Source organism: Oncorhynchus gorbuscha, linkage group LG18 (assembly GCF_021184085.1).
Source record: "Oncorhynchus gorbuscha isolate QuinsamMale2020 ecotype Even-year linkage group LG18, OgorEven_v1.0, whole genome shotgun sequence".
Classification (NCBI taxonomy): domain Eukaryota; kingdom Metazoa; phylum Chordata; class Actinopteri; order Salmoniformes; family Salmonidae; genus Oncorhynchus; species Oncorhynchus gorbuscha.
Genome location: NC_060190.1, coordinates 28405844 through 28429114, shown reverse-complemented (window position 1 = coordinate 28429114; position 23271 = coordinate 28405844). Strand labels below are relative to the sequence as shown.

At 41.1% G+C, this 23271-nt stretch overlaps 1 protein-coding gene across 3 annotated transcripts in view; it reads right to left on the bottom strand.

The window, feature by feature from the left end:
- The window catches only part of LOC124002620 (TOX high mobility group box family member 2-like), a 147504-nt gene that overhangs the window by 16769 nt on the left and 107464 nt on the right, over nucleotides 1-23271 (bottom strand). For 2 of the 3 annotated variants that reach the window (XM_046310175.1, XM_046310174.1), the window contains 2 exons: nucleotides 10424-10663; nucleotides 6943-7173 (listed from right to left, as the gene is read on the bottom strand). In XM_046310175.1, coding sequence (XP_046166131.1) covers nucleotides 6943-7173; nucleotides 10424-10663 — 471 coding nt within the window. The remainder of the gene's footprint in view (nucleotides 1-6942; nucleotides 7174-10423; nucleotides 10664-23271) is intronic. The other variant, XM_046310176.1, reaches the window with a different exon arrangement.

Here is a 23271-nt window from a genome sequence, read left to right as displayed (position 1 = left end):
AGTATTTTGAATAGAATTGATGATGTCATTCAGAGGAAGGTCCTCCCCTGCGCATAATCTAGGTGTAATCTAGGTGTGTAAACATCTGCTTTGTATCATGATGTATTGTCATCTTGAGTAGATTTTTGGCCTCTGTGGGCTAAAGAATGTGATTTAACACAAGAGCCCAACCAAAATCAAGTACAATTAGATGTAGAACAACATCTCAAATGATAATGCAATGGTGGAGTTGCCCTTTAACAGTCATTTTTACAGATAGTCCTCCTGTGAAGGACAACCCCTATTCTATTTCGTCTTTGTTTGGAGACAAAAATGACCTCAGAAAAAATAATACAGGGTGCTGAACACAACATGTATGGTTGAAAGAGCCAGGACACCAGAGGGTTAAGAACCCAGCAAACAATAACATTTCAGGAACAGATGTCCTTGAGGCGTATTCAAGGACGAGGCAATTGCTAATCTTGTATTCTCAGCATGATCAAATCACCAGGGCAACAGATGTAAATAAAAAGGACAGGAAATGAGGAATTCACATTCAAGGGTGTCAGGAGCGAAATGAAGATTCATGCTGAAGAGGGCCTAGTGAAGGAGGCAAAAATGTACTGCAAAATAAAAGCACAACCAGTCTCCAAAGTCCAGCTGTATTAAGTAGGTTTGGGGAAAAACACACTTATGGTGTGAGATACGGTGTGCGGTGGCAAACGGGCTGCACTTCGTCATAGAGACGGGTGCTTTTATTTGACACGCAATAGGCCCCTGCCCGACTGGATATTCTAAAAATATGAGTTTTGTCTGGGGCCGGCATCATCAGACTGTCTCATTTTCCATTCATTTCAGCAAGTCATTTGTTACTATTGGCCCCTTTGACTTTTTCCTCCAGGGTTGGAATGCAAAAATGAAAGCAAAGAAAATGTACCGAGAAGTTTTGTTTGAAAAACTTGACATTCCTGGTTGTGAGTTTAATCAATACAGGGTAGTAGTTTCGCTGTAATTACACTACACATGCATTGCCATTGTAATCGATCTGTAATAATGACATTGACATTGAGTATGTACTTCATGAACCACCCATTGTTCCATCCATCATACACACCGAATATTCCACAATTCAAAGATAGTTCAAATCAAGCTTTGATTTTGGAGTGAACTCTGTACCAATATTTGTGACTACAAATTAGATGTATTTTTTCTTTGACATGTGCCTTTATTCTGCCTACTCCTCTATGGCCGTAACAAAACTAAGATGTGTTTGTTGTGTGTTTACCTATTGTTTTCTGTGTGAATATGAAATGTCTTTCTTTTGACAGGAGTTTCTGTGGTCCTTCTGTTCTGACAGACGTGTGAGGTTGTGGTGGGAGATAACTGTTTACTTACATTTAACTACATTGTGATTATGGTAAATACGCTGTTGCTTAGTTATACTGTAGGCCTCTATGGCTCTGGCTTGAACAAACCATCTGAAGTGAAGGTTGGCCTTGCCTGTACTGTACCTTTATGTTGTTATATGTTTTGGTGGACATTTAGACTTTGTTTGACTGATATGGATATACAGTACTTTCAGAAAGTATTCATACCATTTGACTTATTCCACATTTTGTTGTGTTACAGCCTGAATTCAAAATGTATTAAATAGATTTTTTATCTCTCACCCTTCTACACACAATACACTATAAATATTTAGCCAATTTATTCAAAATTAAATACAGAAATATCTCCTTTACATAAGTAGTCACACCCCTATGCTATGACACTCCAAATTGAGCTCAGGTGCATCCAATTTCCTTTGACCATCCTTCAGATGTCACTAAACCTTGATTGGAGTCCACCTGTGGCCAATTCATTTTTGAAAGAAACATACCTGTCTATATAAGGCCCCACTGTTGACAGTGCATGTGAGAGCAGAAACTATACCATGAAGTCCAAGGAACTGTCCGTAGATCTCCGAGATAGAATTGTGATGAGGATATAAAACTATTTGTAGAGTGTTGAAAGTTTCCAAGAGCACATCATTGGGAAATAGAAAAATGATGTACCCAGACTCTTCCTAGAGCTGGCCGTGCAACCAAACTAAGCAACTGTGCAAGAAGGACCTTGGTCAGGGAGGTGACCAAGAACCCAATGACCACTTTGACAGAACTACAGAGTTCCTTGGCTGAGATGAGAGAACCTGCCAGAGGGACAGCAGTCTCTACAGCACTTCACCAATCTGGGCTTTATGGGAGGGTGGCCAGGCGGAAGCCACTCCTGAGAAAAAGGAACATGGCAGCACGCCTGGAATTTGCAAAAAGGCACGTGAAAGATTTAGAGCATAATGTAAAAGATTCTGTGGTCTCATGAGTCAAAGATTTTTTAAAAATTGGCCTTCAAACAAAGTGCTTTGTCCGGAAAAAAACAGGCACAGCTCACCACCCGTCTAACACCTTCCCTAACATGAAGCATGATGGCAGCATCATGCAATGGGGATGCTTTTCAGCAGCAGGGATGGGGAGACTGGTAAAGATAGAGGGAACAATGAATGGCGCCAAATATAGGCAAATCGTTGATGAGAACCTTCTTCAGAGATCACCTTAGACTGGGCAAAAATGTACATTCCAACAGGACAATTACCCCAAGCATACAGCCAATGCAATGCTGGAATGGCTTCAGAACAAGAATGTAAAAGTCCTTGAGTGGCCCAGCCAAAGCCCAGACTTGTATACATGTATATGGAAAGACTTGGAGCTTGCTATTCATCACTGCTCCCCATCTAACTTAACAGAGCTTGAGAAAATCTGCAAGGAAGAATGGGAGAAAATCCCCAAATCCAAATGTGCAAAGCTGATACAGACACCCAACACGACTCAAAGCTGTAACCGCCGCCAAAGGTGCTTCTATGAAGTATTGACTCAGGGGTGTGAATACATACGTACATGAGATATTTCATTTTCAATACATTTGCTAAAATGTCTAGCAACATGTTTTCCCTTTGTCATTATGGGGTATTGTGTGCAGATGGATGAGATGAAACAAGACAAAAATGTGGAATAAGTCAAGGGGTATGAATACTTTCTGAAGCCATTGTATGTCTGTCAATGTTTTAGAGATACAGTGAATTTTATTACATCAGGAATGCTATTATGTTCTAATTTTGGAGCCGCGAAACTTCATCCTACAGTTTTTAAATGTGACTCAATTCAGGATATGTATGTCACGACTTATGTCACGACGCGTCCATGCACAATGATGTATAACAGGTAAGATAGTCTAGCATTAGCTAGCTAACATTATTTTCAGATACTATTGGCTGGCTGGCTCCCTAGCTGACGTTATTATTGGTTTCCCAGAGCTGTGTGCTGTTCTAGTTAGAGCCTAATGTTAGCTAGCTGGTTAGCTCCCAGCACTGTGGCATTGTTGGCACTGTTTATTGTTTAACTAGCTAACGTTGGCTGGCTGGCTGGCTCGTTAGCTAACGTTATGTGACGTGTGTACAACATCCGTTGAAAATGGCCGGTGTCAGTAAATGTCTGCAAATAAGTGTAATGAAATTGTTGCCAGCAGTACAGGTTAGGCTGTTTTCATGTTATCCAGAGGTAAACAAATTATCGGACAGAGCGTCAAGTGTGCGCTTCAAGAGCGAAACGAGATGAGTGGTGCTAAAGCTTAGGGTGAGGGTGTGAACGATGCTGAATAGGTGTAGACAAAGAAGAGCTCTTCCCTACTGTAGATCGCAAAACATTCAAAGGCGACTTTCTCAAAAGTGAGTTTACAAGTTGAACTTCAAAGCAAGTCCATGGAGAAGTCCATGGAGAAGAAGTCCATGGAGAACAAGAGCACCTCCTCCCAGCTGCCCACTGCACTGAGGCTAGGTAACACGGTCACCACCGATAAATCTGTGATAATCGAAAACTTCAACAAGCATTTCTCAACGGCTGGCCATGCCTTCCACCTGGCTACTCAAACCTCGGCCAACAGCCCCCCCCGCAGCTACTCGCCCACGCCTCCCCAGCTTCTCCTTTACCCAAATCCAGATAGCAGATGTTTTGAAAGAGCTGCAAAACCTGGACCCATACAAATCAGCTGGGCTTGACAATCTGGACCCTCTATTTCTAAAACTGTCCGCCGCCATTGTCGCAACCCCTATTACCAGCCTGTTCAACCTCTCTTCATATCATCTGAGATCCCCAAGGATTGGAATACTACCGCGAGACACCCTGGACCCAAACTGTTACAGACCTATATCCATCCTGCCCTGCCTATCTAAGGTATTCGAAAGCCAAGTCAACAAACAGATCACTGACCATCTCAAATCCCACCGTAACTTATCTGCTGTGCAATCCGGATTCCGAGCCGGTCACGGGTGAACCTCAGCCACGCTCAAGGTGCTAAACGATATCATAACCGCCATCGATAAAAGACACTACTGTGCAGCCGTCTTCATCGACCTGGCCAAGGCTTTCAACTCTGTCAATCACCATATTCTTATCGGCAGACTCAGTAGCCTCGGTTTTTCTAATGATTGCCTTGCCTGGTTCACCAACTACTTTGCAGATAGAGTTCAGTGTGTCAAATCGGAGGGCATGTTGTCCGGTCCTCTGGCAGTCTCTAAGGGGGTACCACAAGGTTCAATTCTCAGGCTGACTATTTTCTCTGAAAATATCAATGATGTTGCTCTTGCTGCGGGCGATTCCCTGATCCACCTCTACGCAGACAACACCATTCTGTATACTTCCGGCCCTTCCTTGGACACTGTGCTATCTAACCTCCAAACAAGCTTCAATGCCATACAACACTCCTTCCGTGGCCTCCAACTGCTTTTAAATGCTAGTAAAACCAAATGCATGCTTTTCAACCGTTCGCTGCCTGCACCCGTACGCCCGACTAGCATTACCACCCTGGATGGTTGCGACCTAGAATATGTGGACATCTATAAGTACCTAGGTTTCTGGCTAGACTGCAAACTCTCCTTCCAGACTCATATCAAACATCTCCAATCCAAAATCAAATCTAGAGTCGGCTTTCTATTTCGCAACAAAGACACCTTCACTCACACCGCAAAACTTACCTGTTTGGCAAGTAAAACTGACTATCCTACTGATCCTCGACTTTGGCGATGTCATCTACAAAATAGCTTCCAATACTCTACTCAGCAAACTGGATGCAGTTTATCACAGTGCCATCTGTTTTGTTACTAAAGCACCTTATACCACCCACCACTGCGACATGTATGCTCTAGTCGGCCGGCCCTTGCTACATGTTCTTCGCCAGACCCACTGGTTCCAGGTCATCTACAAGTCTATGCTATGTAAAGCTCCGCTGATCATCCCTAAAGCCAAAACCTAATTTGGCCACCTTTCCTCCCAGTTCTCTGCTGCCTGCGACTGGAACGAATTGCAAAAATCTCTGAAGTTGGAGACTTTTATTTCCCTCACCAACTTTAAACATCTGCTATCTGAGCAGCTAACCGATCGCTGCAGCTGTACATAGTCAATCGGTATATAGCCCACCCAATTTACCTATCTCATCCCCATACTGTTTTTATTTTATTTACTTTTCTGCTCTTTCGCACACCAGTATCTCTACCTGCACATGTTCATCTGATCATTTATCACTCCAGTGTCAATCTGCTAAATTGTAATTATTCACTCCTATGGAGACTCGTTATGTCTCCTGTAGATGAACGTACTTTGGTGCGAAAAGTGCAAATCAATCCCAGAACAACATCAAAGGACCTTGTGAAGATGCTGGAGGAAACAGGTACAAAAGCATCTATATCGACATAACCTGAAAGGCCGCTCAGCAAGGAAGAAGGCACTGCTCCAAAACCGCCATAAAAAAGCCAGACTACGGTTTGAAACTGCACATGGGGACAAAGATTGTACTTTTTGGAGAAATGTCCTCCGGTCTGATGAAACAAAAATAGAACTGTTTGGCCATAATGACCATCGTTATGTCTGGAGGAGGAGGAAAAGGGGGGAGGCTTGCAAGCCGAAGAACACCATCCCAACCATGAAGCACGGGGGCGGTAGCATCGTGTTGTGGTGGTGCTTTGCTGCAGGAGGAACTGGTGCACTTCACAAAATAGATGGCATCATGAGGCAGAAAAATAATGTGGATATATTGAATCAACATTTCAAGACATCAGTTAAAGCTTGGTCGCAAATGGGTCTTCCAAATGGACAATGACCACAAGCAAAGTTGTTGCAAAATAGCTTAAGGACAACAAAGTCAAGGTATTGGATTGGGCATCACAAAGCCCTGACCTCAATCATATAGAAAATGTGTGGGCAGAACTGAAAAAGCGTGTGCGAACAAGGAGGCCTACACACCTGACTCAGTTACACCAGCTCTGTCAGGAGGAATGGGCCAAAATTCACCCAACTTATTGTGGGAAGCTTGAGGAAGGCTACTTGAAATGTTTGATCCAAGATAAACAATTTAAAAGCAATGCTACCAAATACTAATTGAGTGTATGCAAACTTCTGACCAACTGGGAATGTGATGAAAGAAATAGAAGCTGAAAGAAATAATTCTCTGCTATTATTCTGACATTTCACATTCTTACAAATAAGTGGTGATCCTAACTGACCTAAGACAGGGATTTTTTACTATGATTACATGTCAGGAATTGTGAAAAACGGAGTTTAAATATATTTGGCTAAGGTGTATGTGATCTTCTGACTTCAACTGTACCATTTTGTAGCCCCGAGTCTCTACTTTTATATAATGTAAAAAACACAATTTCAAATTTTGCTACATAAGACTGAATTAAGGTTGTATAATTGTTTGTGTGTTATTAGCTTGAGCAGACAGTGTTTGTCTAGTGTTGTGACATAGATGAAGATCATATCAAATGTTATGACCAATTCATGCATAAATCCTGGTAATTCCAGAGGGTTCACATACTTTTTCTTGCCACTGTATGTTGGTGTGTGTGTATACCCATGTATTTACTGGTCTGTGTACCTGTTTTGCCTCCTCCCCCAGGCTATCCCACATGGAGGCCACTATCTTGGACACGTCCCCGAAGGTGGCGTTGGGGTTGGAGCCCTTAATGGCCGCCTGGGTGTCCCTGAAGAAGAGGGCGTAGGCTGACACAGGCTTGTTCGGCTCGTTGGGGTCCTTTTTCTTCTTCTTCTTCTGCGGTTTGGGCTTGGGCTTCATCATCTCCGAGGATGGCCGCTTCTCGCCCGTGATCTGGAAGACGATCAAAAAAACGACAACAGGGTTCTACTTTATTAATTTGTCCCTCATGTCTTTCTAACATTGTTCGGAGATTGAACTTTGTAGTTCCTTACAATAAGACAATCGCTCACTCAGAGAGAATGTGTTACACACAAGAAATGCAGTAAACTTCAACTGTTCCCTTTTGATAGGAGTAGTAGGCTTTCAGACTTGGTGTGATGCCAATTGTTTCCGCCATTTTATATATACACTTCTTTACTACATGAGAAGATCAACAGCACACAGTGACTAGATGCTTTCCACTCCTCTATTTCACGATCCAGTGCACAGGCTCCTTAGATTGGTAAAGTTTCACTGCCTCTCATAGACCAATGGACATAGTCAGTGTGCCAACTCATCCATGTCGATGCCCACCAGACAGCTAAAACAAGTTTGCATCCCCACCATCAAGAGATATGAGTTGCCAGTCAAGTGTAAGAATAGCGCCCTTGTTGCAAGTATGACTTACTAGGGTAATAGACAATAATGTTTATGAACGTTTGCAGAGAAAAACAAAATAAAACTCAAGTTTGACTTTAATGAAAGTGTGCATTTTTGCGATGAGCGTTTTTCGATGACAGCTTAATTTAATCAATCCCTAGTTATTGAGACATCCACAGTCAAATGAAAATGAAAACAACAAATAGTTGCAGTGCATCATTTATTTTCATTTAGAATTCTCATAAACATTCAATGTAACGATTTAAACCTGTTAACATCAATCAAACAACTTTGGGTTCTCCTGAGTGGCACTGCATCGCAGTGCTTGAGGTGTCACTACACACCCGGGTTCGATCCCGTTGTGTCGCAGCCGGCCGCAAACGGGACACCCATGAGGAGGCAAACAATTGGCCCAGCGTCGTCCGGGTTAGGGGAGAGTTTGGCCGGCAGGGATGTCCTTGTCCCATCACGCTCTAGCGACTCCTGTGGCAGGCTGGGCGCATGCATGCTGACACAGTCACCAGTTGCACAGTGTTTCCTCCGACATATTGGTGCGGCTGGCTCCCCCGGGTTAAGTGAGCAGTGTGTCAAGAAGCAGTGCGGCTTGGCAGGGTCGTGTTTCTGAAGACACATGGCTCTCGACCTGCGACTCTCCCGAGTCCGTACAGGAGTTGCAGCGATGGGAGAAGACTGTAATTATCTTTTGGATATCACTAAAAACGGCTAAAAAGTACCAAAAAAATACAATAAAAACACAACTTTGTTCAAATACATGTATTTAAAGTATGACACTATTAATACTCTCTTCTTTTGAATTGTACTCCATGAACAGAAACTGAGTCAGAATCATATGTCTGGTCTTATCTAATTTACCATTATCTATTCCGATTGAAGCTGCTTTGTCAGCAATACATCGTTTAAATTGTCAAAGATTATTTATCAAAACAACACAAATGCAACATTTCTTCCAGGACTAAGTGAAACTGTACATTCCCTCACATAGTTTCATTAAGATAATAGATTCCAACTTTTGTGCAATGGAGCAAAAACTATTCCAAATCACATCTGTTTGTACTCGCTTTGATGTGGATGTTGAATAAATTGGAGGGAGGCAAATGGAATTACATTCTGATAGGGGAGAGATAGTAATAGTTTTTTATTCATACATGGACAGTCATGCACAGCGGGGACTTGGTATGGTGGAGAAAGTATTGTTTTTCAGAACATTTGCTACTTTAACCGTGCGCTTACAGATGCTGATAAATGTGCAACAAGACGATAGAAACCCCCGGATTCAATTATACATATTCATGTTCCTCTTTACCAATCCCCCAGGTAAAGGAAAAACAAATCCAGTGAGAGCCCTGATTGGTGAGTCATTTCTATATGCTTTGTTGTATGGATTTACATAAATTAAACGCATGCCACTTTAATGAGTATGTATTCCTGTTTCCTTGTTTCAAATGAAAGAGTTGTGCTTTTCCAATAGAGGAATTTTGAGGCACACGTATTCTACCTCAAGCTTTCCTGACCTTTTCAACACGTTTACACACAGCGGAGAGACACATATATTGATAGGTGTGTAGAGCCCTGGAAGACAGTGATATACAGTATAGAAGACTGCTGCTTCTAGTGATTTTGTTTGGTCATCACTATGTTGTCTCAAGTTCTGCATACGACATCTTATAGAGACGGCTTATATACGAAGACATCCAAATGCATTACTGTCGCCATTGCTGCAATATAATGAACTGAACACAGCTTCTGTAAATTAGGGCCGATCGAATAACAATAATACGAGATATGGAAACATTCATAAAGAATCAACAAGGGAATCTGACATTTGTTTCACAATTGTTTGAGGGGAAAACAACATAATTGTAAATGGTGTGAGAAGTTCTTTCCTTTCTTGATGTGACAATTAACAATATGCAAATTAAGTTAATGAGATGACATGGTGATAATGGGTATTCTTAGCAAATCCCACAATTACATGAACATTTCAAATGAAATAATTTAGACAGCAAGCAACAAAGGGAAAATAAAAAGGTGCATTGCTTTAAAGCTGCAATATGTAACTTTTGGGGGGACATGACCAAATTCACATAGAAATGTGAGTTTTGGATCCGCCATTCTCAAGTCTAAGAAGAAGTAGATCTGTTCAATGTGCTATATTTATATGCTTCCCATGGTTAAATTTAGTTTTTATGTCATTTAAGTTTTCTTTTTTTGGTACACCTGCTTCAAACATTACATTACATATGCTTCTTTTTTCACATAAACTTAAATTAGGCTAACTATTATAATTTTAGCAACCAGGAAATGGCATCACATAAACTTAAATTAGGCTAACTATTATAATTTTAGCAACCAGGAAAAGGCAGAGCAATTTCTGCAGAATGCATCTTTAAATTTGAACCAGGATTCGAAGCCAATCTAAAAAAATACAAGATGGTCTATTATTGGCATGTCCATAAAGGCAAACAAACAAATTAAACAAAGCAATCACCAATACCTATGAGATTGGAAATGTGTATGCTTGCATCGAGACACCACTGTGCTTAAAACCTCACAGAGTAGCTTGTTGCATAATTGCCATACATTCACTGTCATACTGCCATACATACTATACACACATTACATAACGTAAGTCACGTTGATAAAAAATTACATGTAAAAAATAAAATGTTCATTCCATCTGGCAACACCCAACAGGACCAACCCAAACACCCTAACTTTCCCTAAGTTCAGCGAGATCAAAGAAGCATTGCCACATCAGTACCTTATGGTGGGAATCGATCTCCTCTTCCTGTGTAGAGCTCGAGGGAGAGGGTGTGGCTGATTTACTTCCGGGAGGTGAGGGAGAACCATGGGTAAGTGCACTCCGGCCAACCTGAGAGTTCAGTTGGGACATTGCGCTCATGGGGTGGTGGGACAGTATCCTAGGTGACCTGTTTATCAGATGGGGGTTGTGAAGGCTGAGGTCATAATGTGAGCCGTCGTGGCGAGTCATCTCCTGGATCTGGGTGAGAGAAGAAGACCAGCTTTACTACTTAACTTTACCAATTGTACATTCCCAATTTGCCCAAAACCTTGACGTCTTCGTTAATGAAGGCAAACGGTTGGTAGGATGTCAAAGAAACGAAGTGTGCCCTTCCGGGTTCACTGGTCCCTCTGTTCTACTTAGGACTGGTCGGAAGCAAACTTATCTTCATTCTCCTCGGTCACGACTGAAATACACACCATGCGTTCGTCCAATAACTTGGCACTATTCGGGCCATTTTTATCTGATTGAGCTTTGAGGCACAATTTGAGGTGTTGAATTTCAATTGCAGTCCTCCAGTGCAAATGACCTTGAACAACATATACTTCATCACACCAACATTATTCAAAGACTGTATCTGTCCCTTTATCTTACTTGTGAATTCATGAAACTGTTTTTCTTTTATGGAGATCTGCACTGCCACCCGTGGACTTGTGTCAACACCCTCTGATGTCCCTGCCTGGAATTTACAATCCAAACCAATAGAATCCAAACCAACTGAACCACTTGACTTTCAAAGCGAGGTGGGAGATGTCTTGCCGCTGTAGAGCATCATTAGGGCAACATTTACTAGATTGTTCACTAAGTACCAGGATGGATTCAGACTGAAAGCTATGTTTATGGAATAATAGCCTATAGACTAAAAATGACTGTGGTTGGTCATTCAACGAGAAAAAAAGCTGTGGGCCAAGTTCATTGTTGGAAGTTAACGCATTAAAGGAGGATACACGCTTTCAACTGATTAAAGAGACATTCCTCATAACCCCTTCTTAAAGTAACACTCTTAGTAGTCTAACAGATCTTCTAAAACAACAACATCAAAAGCATAAAAAAAAACTCTATCAGGACATAGACGAGCCAAAGCAGGCCTTAATGCAAGCATAACTGAGGAATGTTTGGTAATTTACAGATCAGAAAGTGATGAACTAGCATTTATTAGCGCTGTTAAACATTCATGAGTTAAATAATACATTACACATTAGCGCTGTGCTAAAAAGATCAAATTACTGGAGCCCTAGCATTATGAGATCTTGACAAACACAAGTAGAGCCTCTGAGTTGAAGGCTCTGCAGCTCTGTAATCATAATTGGCCCCAGTAGGTTGCCAAGAATAAAATGTACTGGTAATGTAATGTTGTAGAGAACTCTGGGCTGCTTTGAAAAACCGAAGAATATTTACAGGACATTAGATTTTTTTTTTTTGACTCGGCAGCTGCTAACAAAAGGCTGCCTGAACAAAGACATTCCCTTTGCATTTAAAATAACCATGCTCTAACCTCCCCCACCCAAAACAGAACCTCCCAACCTCAAATCATAATTTAAAACACCATCACTCCACTTCTCAAACATGGTGAAATAGCTTTAGCCAAAAAAAAATCCATTATTTTTCCATTTTCGGCGGAGCTGCTCTTTAAGGGTCTTCACAAATCAAGAAGCATTGAAAAACCAATTAATCAAACACGAATGGCCTATCATGGCTACAGCAGACCTATTTCCATAGCAACAGCCTCTGGGTGAAATCGTCACCCTTTTAATCTGAGCAAACTATGTTTCATATAAACATAAAAAAGGGACAAGCAAAGCAGAAGAGTAGCAGTGTGGCAAGGTAGAGGGGTTCTCAGTAGTTACATTTGGGATATATCTGTTTTTATAGAACAGTGGAGGAGTTATTGGGACAAAAGGAATTACCCATCTAATCCATATTGTTAAAGGAGGAAGGGGGAGAGGGTCTATAGCGGACTCCTATCAATCATGTTCGTTTCTCTTTCAACCCGAAACGTGAATAATTCATCATATTTGTTTAGAATCAAGTATAGATACATTCTGCCACGATTCATATACTAAATCATGCTTCATAGCATTAGCTTCAATTGTTGTTCCTTTTTCATTAAGGCTAAGTGCTCAAATGTCAAATATGGGGCACAATATCCAGATAGCAATATTAAAATACCTATGATACAATAAACTAATCCCCTGTTTTGACTAGTTGATCAATCAAATGGAAAGCAAGACATGTCAGGAGGTTTGTACTGTGAATATATTCTACATATCTACAGTGCATTGCAAAAGTATTCACCCCCCCTTGGAGTTTTTCTTATTTTGATGCATTTACAACCTGTAATTTAAATAGATTTTAATTTGGATTTCATGTACTGGACATACACAAAATAGTCCATTTTTTTTGTTAAGCGTAAAAGTGGTACGTGTATATGTATTCAGCCCTTTTGCTATGAAGCCCCTAAATAAGATCTGGTGCAACCCATTACTTTCAAATGTCACGTAATTAGTTAAATACAGTCCACCGGTGGGGCATTCTAAGTGTCACATGATCTGTCACATGATCTCAGTATATATACACCTATTCTGAAAGGCCCCAGAGTCTGCAACACCACTAAGCAAGGAGTACCACCAAGCAAGCGGCACTATGAAGACCAAGGAGCTCTCCAAACAGGCCAGGGACAAAGTTGTGGAGAAGTACAAATCAGGGTTGGGTTAATAAAACATATCTGAAACTTTGAACATCCCCCAGAGCAAGATTAAATCCATTATTTAAAAATGGAAAGAATATGACACCACAACAAACATGCCAAGAGAGGGCAACCCACCAAAGCTCACGGACCAGGCAAGGATGGCATTAATCAGAGAGGCAACAAAGAGACCAAAGATAACCCTGAAGGAGCTGCAAAGCTCCACAGCGGAGATTGGAGTATCTGTCCATAGGACCACTTTAAGCCGCTTTACGGAAGAGTGGCCAGAACAAAATAAGCAAACATGTTTGGTGTTCACCAAAAGGCATGTGGGAGACTCCCCAAACATATGGAAGAAGGTATTCTGGTCAGATGATACTAAAATTGAGCTTATTGGCCATCAAGGAAAATGCTATGTCTGGCGCAAACCCAACACCTCTCATCACCCCGAGGATACCTTCCCCACAGTGCAGCATGGTGGTGGCAACACCATGCTGTGGGCATGTTTTTCATCGGCAGGGACTGGGAAACTGGTCAGAATTGAAGGAATGATGGATGGCTCTAAATCCAGGGAAATTCTTGAGGGAAACCGGTTTCAGTCTTCCAGAGATTTGAGACTGGGACGGAGGTTCACCTTCCAGCAGGACAATGACCCTAAGCATACTGCTAAAGCAACACTCGAGTGGTTTAAGTGGAAACATTTAAATGTCTTGGAATGGCCTAGTCAAAGCCCAGGCCTCAATCCAATTGAGAATCTGTGGTACGACTTAAAGCTTGCTGTACACCAGTAGAACCCATCCAACTTGAAGGAGCTGGAGCAGTTTTGCCTTGAAGAAAATCCCAGTGGTTAGATGTGCCAAGCTTATAGAGCCATACTTCAAGAGACTTGCAGCTGTAATTGCTGCAAAAGGTGGCTCTACAAAGTATTGACTTTATGCACGCTCAAGTTTTCCGTTTTTTGTCTTATTTCTTGTTTGTTTCACAAAAAAAATATTTTGCATTTTCAAAGTGGTAGGCATGTTGTGTAAATCAAATGATACAAACACCCCAAAAATCTATTTTAATTCCAGGGTGTAAGGCAAACAAAATAGGAAAAATGCCAAGGGGGGTGAATACTTTCGCAAGCCACCGTAGACTTAAAATTGCTCATTACCAAAACATAATCTCTTCTCTTCATATATCGCAAATAAATAGTTTTCACCTTGTGGAAATTAGTTAAATGAATGTACAAAGGTTAATTGACTAGACCTTGCACTGCGTTGTGAGCAAATATACTCCATCTATTCAACAGTGCAATCTCAAAAACCACACCAACAGAAGAAAATATAAATTATGGGAGCAAAGGTACACTGGCAAGTAAACAGCAGAAGCATTGTGCCCATTGAAGCTGATAGATTTAATTTTTTTGTAGGATACTCGTTCAAGGTTTTTTCTTTCTTTCTTTCTTTCTTTTTACTATTTTCTACATTGTAGAATAATAGTGAAGACATCAAACCTATGAAATAACACATATGGAATCATGTAGTAACCAAAGAAAAAGTGTTAAACAAATTAAATATATTTTAGATTTTAGTAGCCACCCTTTCCCTTGATGACAGCTTTGCACACTCTGGCATTCTCTCATCCAGCTTCACGAGGAATCCTTTTCCAACAGTTTGAAGGAGTTCCCACATATGCTGAGCACTTGTTGGCTGCTTTTCCTTCACTCATCCCAAACCATCTCAATTGGGTTGAGGTCGGGTGATTGTGGAGGGCAGGTCCTCTGATGCAGCACTACATCACTCTCCTTCTTGGTCAAATAGCCCTTACACACATGTTAATTGAAATGCATTCCATGTGACTACCTCATGAAGCTGGTTGAGAGAATGCCAAGAGTGTGCAAAGTTGTCATCAAGGCAAAGGGTGTCTACTTTGAAGAATCTCAAATTTAAAATATATTTTGATTTGATTAACACTTTTTGGGGTTTCTAGATGATTCCATATGTGTTATTTCATCATTTTGATGTCTTCACTATTATTCTACAATGAAAAATAGTAAAAAATAACGAAAAACCCTTGAATGAGTAGGTGTGTCCAAACTTTTGACTTGCACTGTAGTTTAATTTACACATTATAAATTCATTAAGGTCGAGTACATGATGCCTCTAGTAACTAGTTTTAACTCTACAACAAAAATGCATATTGCAAGCAAATAATACATGAATACAAAACACTCAAACTGTTCATGTAGAAACCCTATTCTTGCAAATCATCACGATTCCAAGTCACATAATCACACTTCCAACAGTTGTCGAACCAAATCGTTATCCTAAAGGGCCTTTTATAATGTTTTGGAGTGCTTTCTGTTCACCCTTTCACCTCGAGAGAGAATCAGAGAGAGTGAGAAGGTATCACGTTGCACCATCAGTCACCCTAAGCTAAATAAAGCAGGTGGGTGACGGCTGTACAAACATTATGAAAGAATCTCACAAAGGTTGCTGGTTGCCATAGGTACAGTATGCTAATTCATAAACGGTGTCATCTCTGGACGTGGGGGGAAGTGCTGTCTGGGTAACAGGCTTTATTTGGCCATTACTGTCTGGCTCGATCCCTCCCAGAACAGGCAGACAGACAACATGTTCTTTATTCTAATAGAGCAATGATGATGCAACTGGCGATTATGTAATAAATTAAATTGCAATTTGGCTGCTTCTCCATTGTCGAAGGGTTGACTTTTCTGAAAATATCACTTTATTGTTTGACGCTTCTGGGTTTAGAAGTCACACATTAACATGTAGCGGACAAGAGTTGGTTATGGTCACGTGAGGCGGTAGCTCCACCTACGATCTTCAAAACCAGTTTCTGCTCTTGGACCAAGTGGGAATTTCCTCTTGGTGTAATGGTCTAAGACGCTGGTCGCCCCCCATTGTGGGAGATCCGGGTTCATATCCTGTGTGTTACTTTTTCACCCTACGTGGTACGGTCTCTCATGGGGGAGGAGGTCAAAGGAGGGTGAAAGTAGCGGACATGAAAGAGTCATGTGACGAGGTAGCTCCGCCTGCGAACTTCAAAACCAGAATCTGCCCTCGGACCAAGAAGAAATCTCCTCTTGGTCTGATGGTCTAAGACATCAGTTGCTTACAGAGGGAGAACTTGGGTTCATGCCTGGCGTGACACACACACAATTGGCTTGGTGACAGTTTGATATTGCAATTTCAAAGTCCAGATTGACCGCCCAGCCGACCCTAACGGTGATGCAAAGGCAGGATGAAACTTTGGGGCAAATCTGTTCCCCTTCTCTCCACTGTAGTTGTGTTTGTATTCACATCTTGTACATCATAGTCAAATGGGAGTCAAATAAAAAAGGCCTTCCAATTATGCGCAACACATTCTGTGCAAGCTGGTATATCAGAAAGCTATTGTTCTTTTGATCGTCTGACCTTACCGTTGAAATGGTTTCATCGCAGCTCGGATTGCCTGCACCATTTGATTTAGCTAAGGGATTAAACCAGCAACTGCAATGCCACAGTGAAGTGGACTAGAAAAGCGAGAGTTTCACAGAGAAAGAAAGCTAGACAGTATGGAGTGGAGACCTCTAACATTTGTCCTAAACATGATTTCATATCGTTCAACTCAACTTCATATCACTTCTTATCTGTAGTTTTATTTAGGACCCAATGACTAGAGAGCTAGAGCTACACAAAGACGGAGAGCTACAGATGAGGTTGGAAGTTATATACACGTTTTTCAATCAATCCACAAACTTCTTGTTAACAAACCATAGTTTTGGCAAGTCGAATAGACCTGTCATTTTTCCAACAATTGTTTACAGACAGATTATTTAACTTTAAATTCACTATATCACAATTCCAGTGGGTCAGATGTTTACATACACTAAGTTGACTGAGCCTTTAAACAGATTGGAAAATTCCAGAAAATGATATCATGGCTTTAGAAGCTTCTGATAGGCTGATTGACATCCTTTGAGTCAATTGGAGGTGCACCTGTGGATGTATTTCAAGGCCTATATACAAACTCAGTGCCTCTTTGCTTGACATCATGGGAAAATAAAAAGAAATCAGCCAAGACCTCGACAAGTCTGGTTCATCCTTGGGAGCAATTTCCAAATGCCTGAAAGTATCACGTTCATCTGTACAAACAATAGTATGCAAGTACAAACATCATGGGACCACGCAGCCATCGTACCACTCAGGAAGGAGACGCGTTCTGTCTCCTAGAGATGAACGTACTTTGGTGAGAAAAGTGCAAATCAATCCCAGAACTACGGCAAAGGACCTTGTGAAAATGCTGGAGGAAACAGGTACAAAAGTATTTATATCCACAGTAAAACAAGCCTTATATCGACATAACCTGAAAGGCCGCACAACAAGGAAGAAGCCACTGCTCAAAAACCGCCATAAAAAAGGCAGACTACGGTTTGCAACTGCACAGACATCGTACTTTTTGGAGAAATGTTCTCTGGTCTGATGAAACAAAAATAGAACTGTTTGGCCATAATGACCATCATTATGTCTGGAGGAAAAAGGGGGAGGCTTGCAAGCCGAAGAACATCATCCCAACAGTGAAGCATGGGGGTGGCAGCATTATGTTGTGGGGGTGCTTTGCTGCAGGAGGGACTGGTGCACTTCACAAAATAGATGGCATCATGAGGCAGGAAAATAATGTGAATATATTGAAGCAACATCTCAAGACATCAGTCAGGAAGTTAAAGCGTGGTCGCAAATGGGTCTTCCAAATGGACAATGACCACAATCATACTTCCAAAGTTGTGGCAAAATGGCTAAAAAGGACAACAAAGTCAAGGTATTTGAGTGGCGATCACAAAGCCCTGACCTCAATCATATAGAAATCTTGTGGGAAGAAATGAAAAGGCGTGTGCGAGCAAGGAGGCCTACAAACCTGACTCAATTACACCAGCTCTGTCAGGAGGAATGGGCCAAAATTCACCCAACATATTGTGGTAAGCTTGTGGAAGGCTACCCGAAATGTTTGTCCCAAGTTAAACAATTGAAAGGCAATGCTACCAAATACTAATTGACTGTATGTAAACTTCTGACCCACTTGGAATGTGATGAAAGAAATAAAAGCTGAAATAAATCATTCTCTCTACTATTATTCTGACATTTCACAATCTTAAAATAAAGTGGTGATCCTAACTGACCTAAAACAGGGAATTTTTACTCGGATTAAATGTCAGGAATTGTGAAAAACTGAGTTTAAATGTATTTGGCTTAGGTGTACGTAAACTTCCGACTTCAACTGTACACACTATTGAGCGAATACTTCTACTTTTGTACTTTCATATTATGATTTCATATCATTATAATGTTACCACTTCATATCAACTGCTTTATTTAGGTCCCAATGCATTACAAGGTTTCATGGCTCTAGCTCCGTAATAGAGCAACATTGACCCAACCACCACTATGCATGGGCTTTTTGCTCGCTGTAGTATTGCATTGGAATTGTAGTATGCATCACCATACATAGCATTGTCATGTAGATTGACAAAGAGCGATAACCAAGTGGATGATGGTTTCAATGGCTCACTTTGGCTGATGAGAGTATTTTCATATAATGTACTTACACACTGTAACAGCGTTTGTTTGCCGTACTTTTGAGCTAAAGCCTTTGTGCTTCTACACCTGCATTGCTTGCTGTTTGGGGTTTTAGGCTGGGTTTCTGTACAGCACTTTGAGATATCAGCTGATGTACGAAGGGCTATATAAATACATTTGATTTGATTTGATTTGATAGGCTACAAAGAATGATTTAGGATCAAAATGGCCCAAGATCGACATTATTGCTGTAACAAGGGATAGATATAACAAGGGCAAAATCTGACAAATATTGGGACGTAATTGCATCTTATAATATCCTTTAGAAATATTTATCAATCAGCCTTAAAAAGGGATGGAATTAATCAAATACATATTCTATTATAATTAGCATAATCTACTTTGAGGTTTTGTGTCTACCTCCATTTTCTCTGAGGACCAAGCAATCAAGAATCTAGATGTAAGGTATTATTCAAAATGGGTGTCATGAGTTTTCAGGTCAATACATCAACAAAACAATGTTTGCTTTGTGAAACAAAAAAAAGTCTTCACGCATTCAAATCACACAAGCTTCACCGCCGCACACTGCCCCACTCAGCTTTTGATTGAATAGTGCCCCGTACTTGCCTGCTTAGCTCTCCTATCCCTGGCAGTGTTGGGAGAAACCCAGGTTTACTAAGCCTTCCTCCTTCAACCCCCCAATTCACACCTTCCCTGATTGGAGCCATCTTGTTTGAGAGTGATGGCTCACTCACACAGGTTCACAGTTGCTATTGTAAAATCATTGAGCGTTTAATTGAAACAAATTACTATAATAATATAACATTATCCTTGCAGGCGCCCAGCCGTGACAGCTTTAATTAGGGCTGTGTTCGAGACTGATCCTTCAAAAGCAACGTTAAACATGCCTTAGGTAATAGGGGAGCCAATCAGCCAGCTGGCTACCGGGCCCTCATACTGCCTACTGCCCGGTCCTCATACTGCCTACCGCCACTTTCAAAAGCACACATGTGAGACTTATATCATGTTCAATGTTGGGAAACCAACGTGTCTGAGTCATGTGAAAAGTCCATGTAAAACTTCACGTGCCTGAAAACCACGTGTCCGTTTATCCCACGTCACACTTATCACGCGATTTATTCATGTGAATTTTTTTGTTGTTGAAATGTCACACGTGTCCGAAAACCACGCGACTGACTCGTGCAAATTTCACATGTAAACATTTAGAATAACCTGTGTACGAATACCACGTGTTCTTTACACATGGGTTTTTTTTTCATTTGGTTTTCAAGGGAGGGATGCAAAGTAATAAGCTAGGCAGAAGATGCCTTGGATGCTGCTCGCAAAGGAAAAGACGGGATTGGCTTGTGATAATGAGAGTAATGAAGGTATTCCAGGTATTGGATACAGGGTATCCTGTATATTTAGGACATGAAGCGGATAATTGCCAAGGTGGGTTATCATCATTCTACACGGCGAGGAAAATTCTGTTTATTTCTATGGTAGTTCTTTGTCAATTAATTCATAATTGGCTGTACATTTGGATATAATTTGCACTTGCTAAGCAACAACTGAACAAGCAACTTCTGATCACTCCAACTTGATTCTAAATCAAAGATGACAAGAACAAAAAATGTATACAAATCTCTTGAACATACTGTACTTCCTTCACTTCCTTTGGCTGAGAAACGGCAAACGCTCCTCAAATGAGCCGTAGTATCAAACAAGTAATTGCACATAGCTGTAATGTCTCACGGCGACATTGCAAAGAAAGCAGAATTACGCAAACTTCAGTTCCAATGTGTCCAAACATTCCAAGTGTCCCTTTTTTCCATTCTGTCAATGTACACGACAGAGTGGCAAGGTTCTCGAGAGACTTTAAAGACCACGTGGATGTTTCTTCCATCAGGAGCTGTACAGTGTACACTAACCTGGCACTCAGTATGGAGGCATGGAATTAGCCTTGAGTTGAGCAAGTATGTTTCTCTCATCAGCACAGATTTAAACACACCTGATCCATACTATAGTAGGACTGTAAGCCATTAAGTCTCTCTTTGAAGATATGCTGAGACAGAGTCACTAATAAGGCAATGATGGGTGCAAGCACATTTCCCAAAGCTTGGCTGCACTACAACCGTAATGTGCCAGTGCCATTGAACAGAACAGGAACAAATTGGAGTGCTTCGGGTATCATGAAACAGAAGGTTGCTATCCTATCACATATGACTGAATAGTGACTACTAACCACCAACCACCTTTTCAAAATGGAGACTTGAAAATTGTGATGTGCAGATGTGAAATGTCGTAGTGTCCCCTTCGGCGTTATCCTCCGTGTTCCTCATTTCATGTAATGTCAGCGGCCCCCTTTTCTCTTCCCCTTCCCCCCGTTTCTATCTCTCTCAAAGCACCTCATCACACAACTGTCTCCCACCTTCACAAAGGGAGAGTATCTGAGCAAACGTCTCGTCTGACATGTTTGAGACGATTGTGAGGAGCTGTGGGGACCCACGGTACCGACAGTAAGACAGAGCCTGCCTCCCAAATGGCACCATATTCCCGACTAAATGCACTAGTGCCATAGGGCTCTGGTCAAAAGTAGTGCACTATGTAGGGAATAGGGTGCCATTTGGGACACACGCTATGAGCCGCTCTGCTTCTTCTAATGAGAGCACAGTCAAATATGTCTCCCACTCCCTTCCTCACCTCGCACACAGTATGCGCACACACACACACGCATACATACACACGCATGGGCAGGTAAGGTTCTCACACTGCGGGGAGTCTCGGCAACAATTAAGTTAACCAGGAGGTGATTTGCGAGAGTGTTAACTCCTCACACACACTGTCTTCACATGTTCTTGACAGGGAGGGGCCTTCTTCACCTACTGCACACGTGGACCTCCAAAGAGCATACTGCAGAAATAACATACAAATGAGTAGCTGACATACAGTATGTCTGAATACCATAATGGCATAATACAGTCAAGGGGAATCATTTGAATAGGCTAATCTTACAGTGCAATGTCAAGGGTATAGCTGAGAGAGCGCCAGCATTTTGGATCGGCCCATTATTACAGTTGCACATCCTATTAGTCAAAGTACTGTACACTGGAGAGGACAATAGTCAGTGGGGGAAGCTGCGATCATATGGGATCTTCTCCAATAGCCAACAGGGCCGAATATTCCTCCAAGTAGGATGGCGAAGATATGGCACCGAGCAATATGGACACGATTTCATGCAATGATAAGCTGCAGTAGGGGCCTGTGGCTAAATGTAATATGAAATATGAAATCCTTTATCTATGTAACTGCATCACAGGACTGCGTCCATCGTCTGCTGCAGCTGAGTCTTGTTTGGTGACCTCTTTGGCTACGCCTCAAATGGCACCCTATTCCCTATTTAGTGCACTACTTTTGACCAGGGCCCACAGTGCTCTGGTTCCAAAGTAGTGCACTAAATTAGGGAATATTTGGGATGTAATGATTTTTTTTTTCACACAATGAGTCTTCAATACCTCTCATATCGGCAACTTGAGTGATGAGCATAAACATGATGATATGTAAATACAATATCTATCTGTACTTAGAAATGGAAAGCATTCAATTAGTTTGTTTGTTTCCACTTCCACTCTGCTGCAATGACCTCTAACCATGCTGATATGATACAGTGGAGTGAGTGGGCTGTAGGCACTCAGACAACATACGGAGTGGTATACAATGAAGTCAACCAATGGAAATGTAATTGATATTAACCTATTAAAAGATGCACTATGCAGAAATCACTTGGCCATTTCCTGGTTGCTAAAATTCTAATAGTTTGCTTACAAAACAAGCAAGTATAGTGTAGAGAATCATTGCACCATCTAAACCGCTGTGAAAAATATTTTCCATTACCAAAAATATTGTATTTTCAGCTTTTTGAAGCTGGTGTACAAAACCGAAAGTGAAAGAGGCAAAAACGGAACTTAAATACAAGAAGCATAGAAATGGTGCACATCGAAAATATTTACTGCTTCTTAGACTTGCTTTTAATGAGAATTACAGATCTATAAAACAAGTTTCTTTGTAAATTTAGTTGGGTCGCTCAAAAAGTGACATATTGCAGCTTTAAATCAAAGAATTGAAATCAACCTATTGAATCAACCTATTGAAAAATGTATGAACACCCTTAGGTCTGAAATGTGAAATGTCTGAAATGCAATGGAGCTGGCCAATGTTAAAACATAACACTATTTCCGAGGGTGTGCATGAAAAAGAAATGAAATCCATACCTTATCCCTTGATTAGCTTAATCCTAAGGCTAATTGACTTTATCAGAATGAAGACAAAGATGAGTTCTAGCCGTCTAGCAGCGATGAATTCAAAGTTCTCTTAGAAATAATGAATTTGGAAATAACATTATATTTCGCTCCAATATTTCTTCATAATATACAACTACAGTTTCATATCACATTGCTGGAAAAAAATAAGGCACCTTTTCCCGGGAGAGGATAAAATAATTTATTTTTTCCTTATCGGTCATCTATTTTTTTCAGCCGAATGCTATTACATGGCTGCTGGCG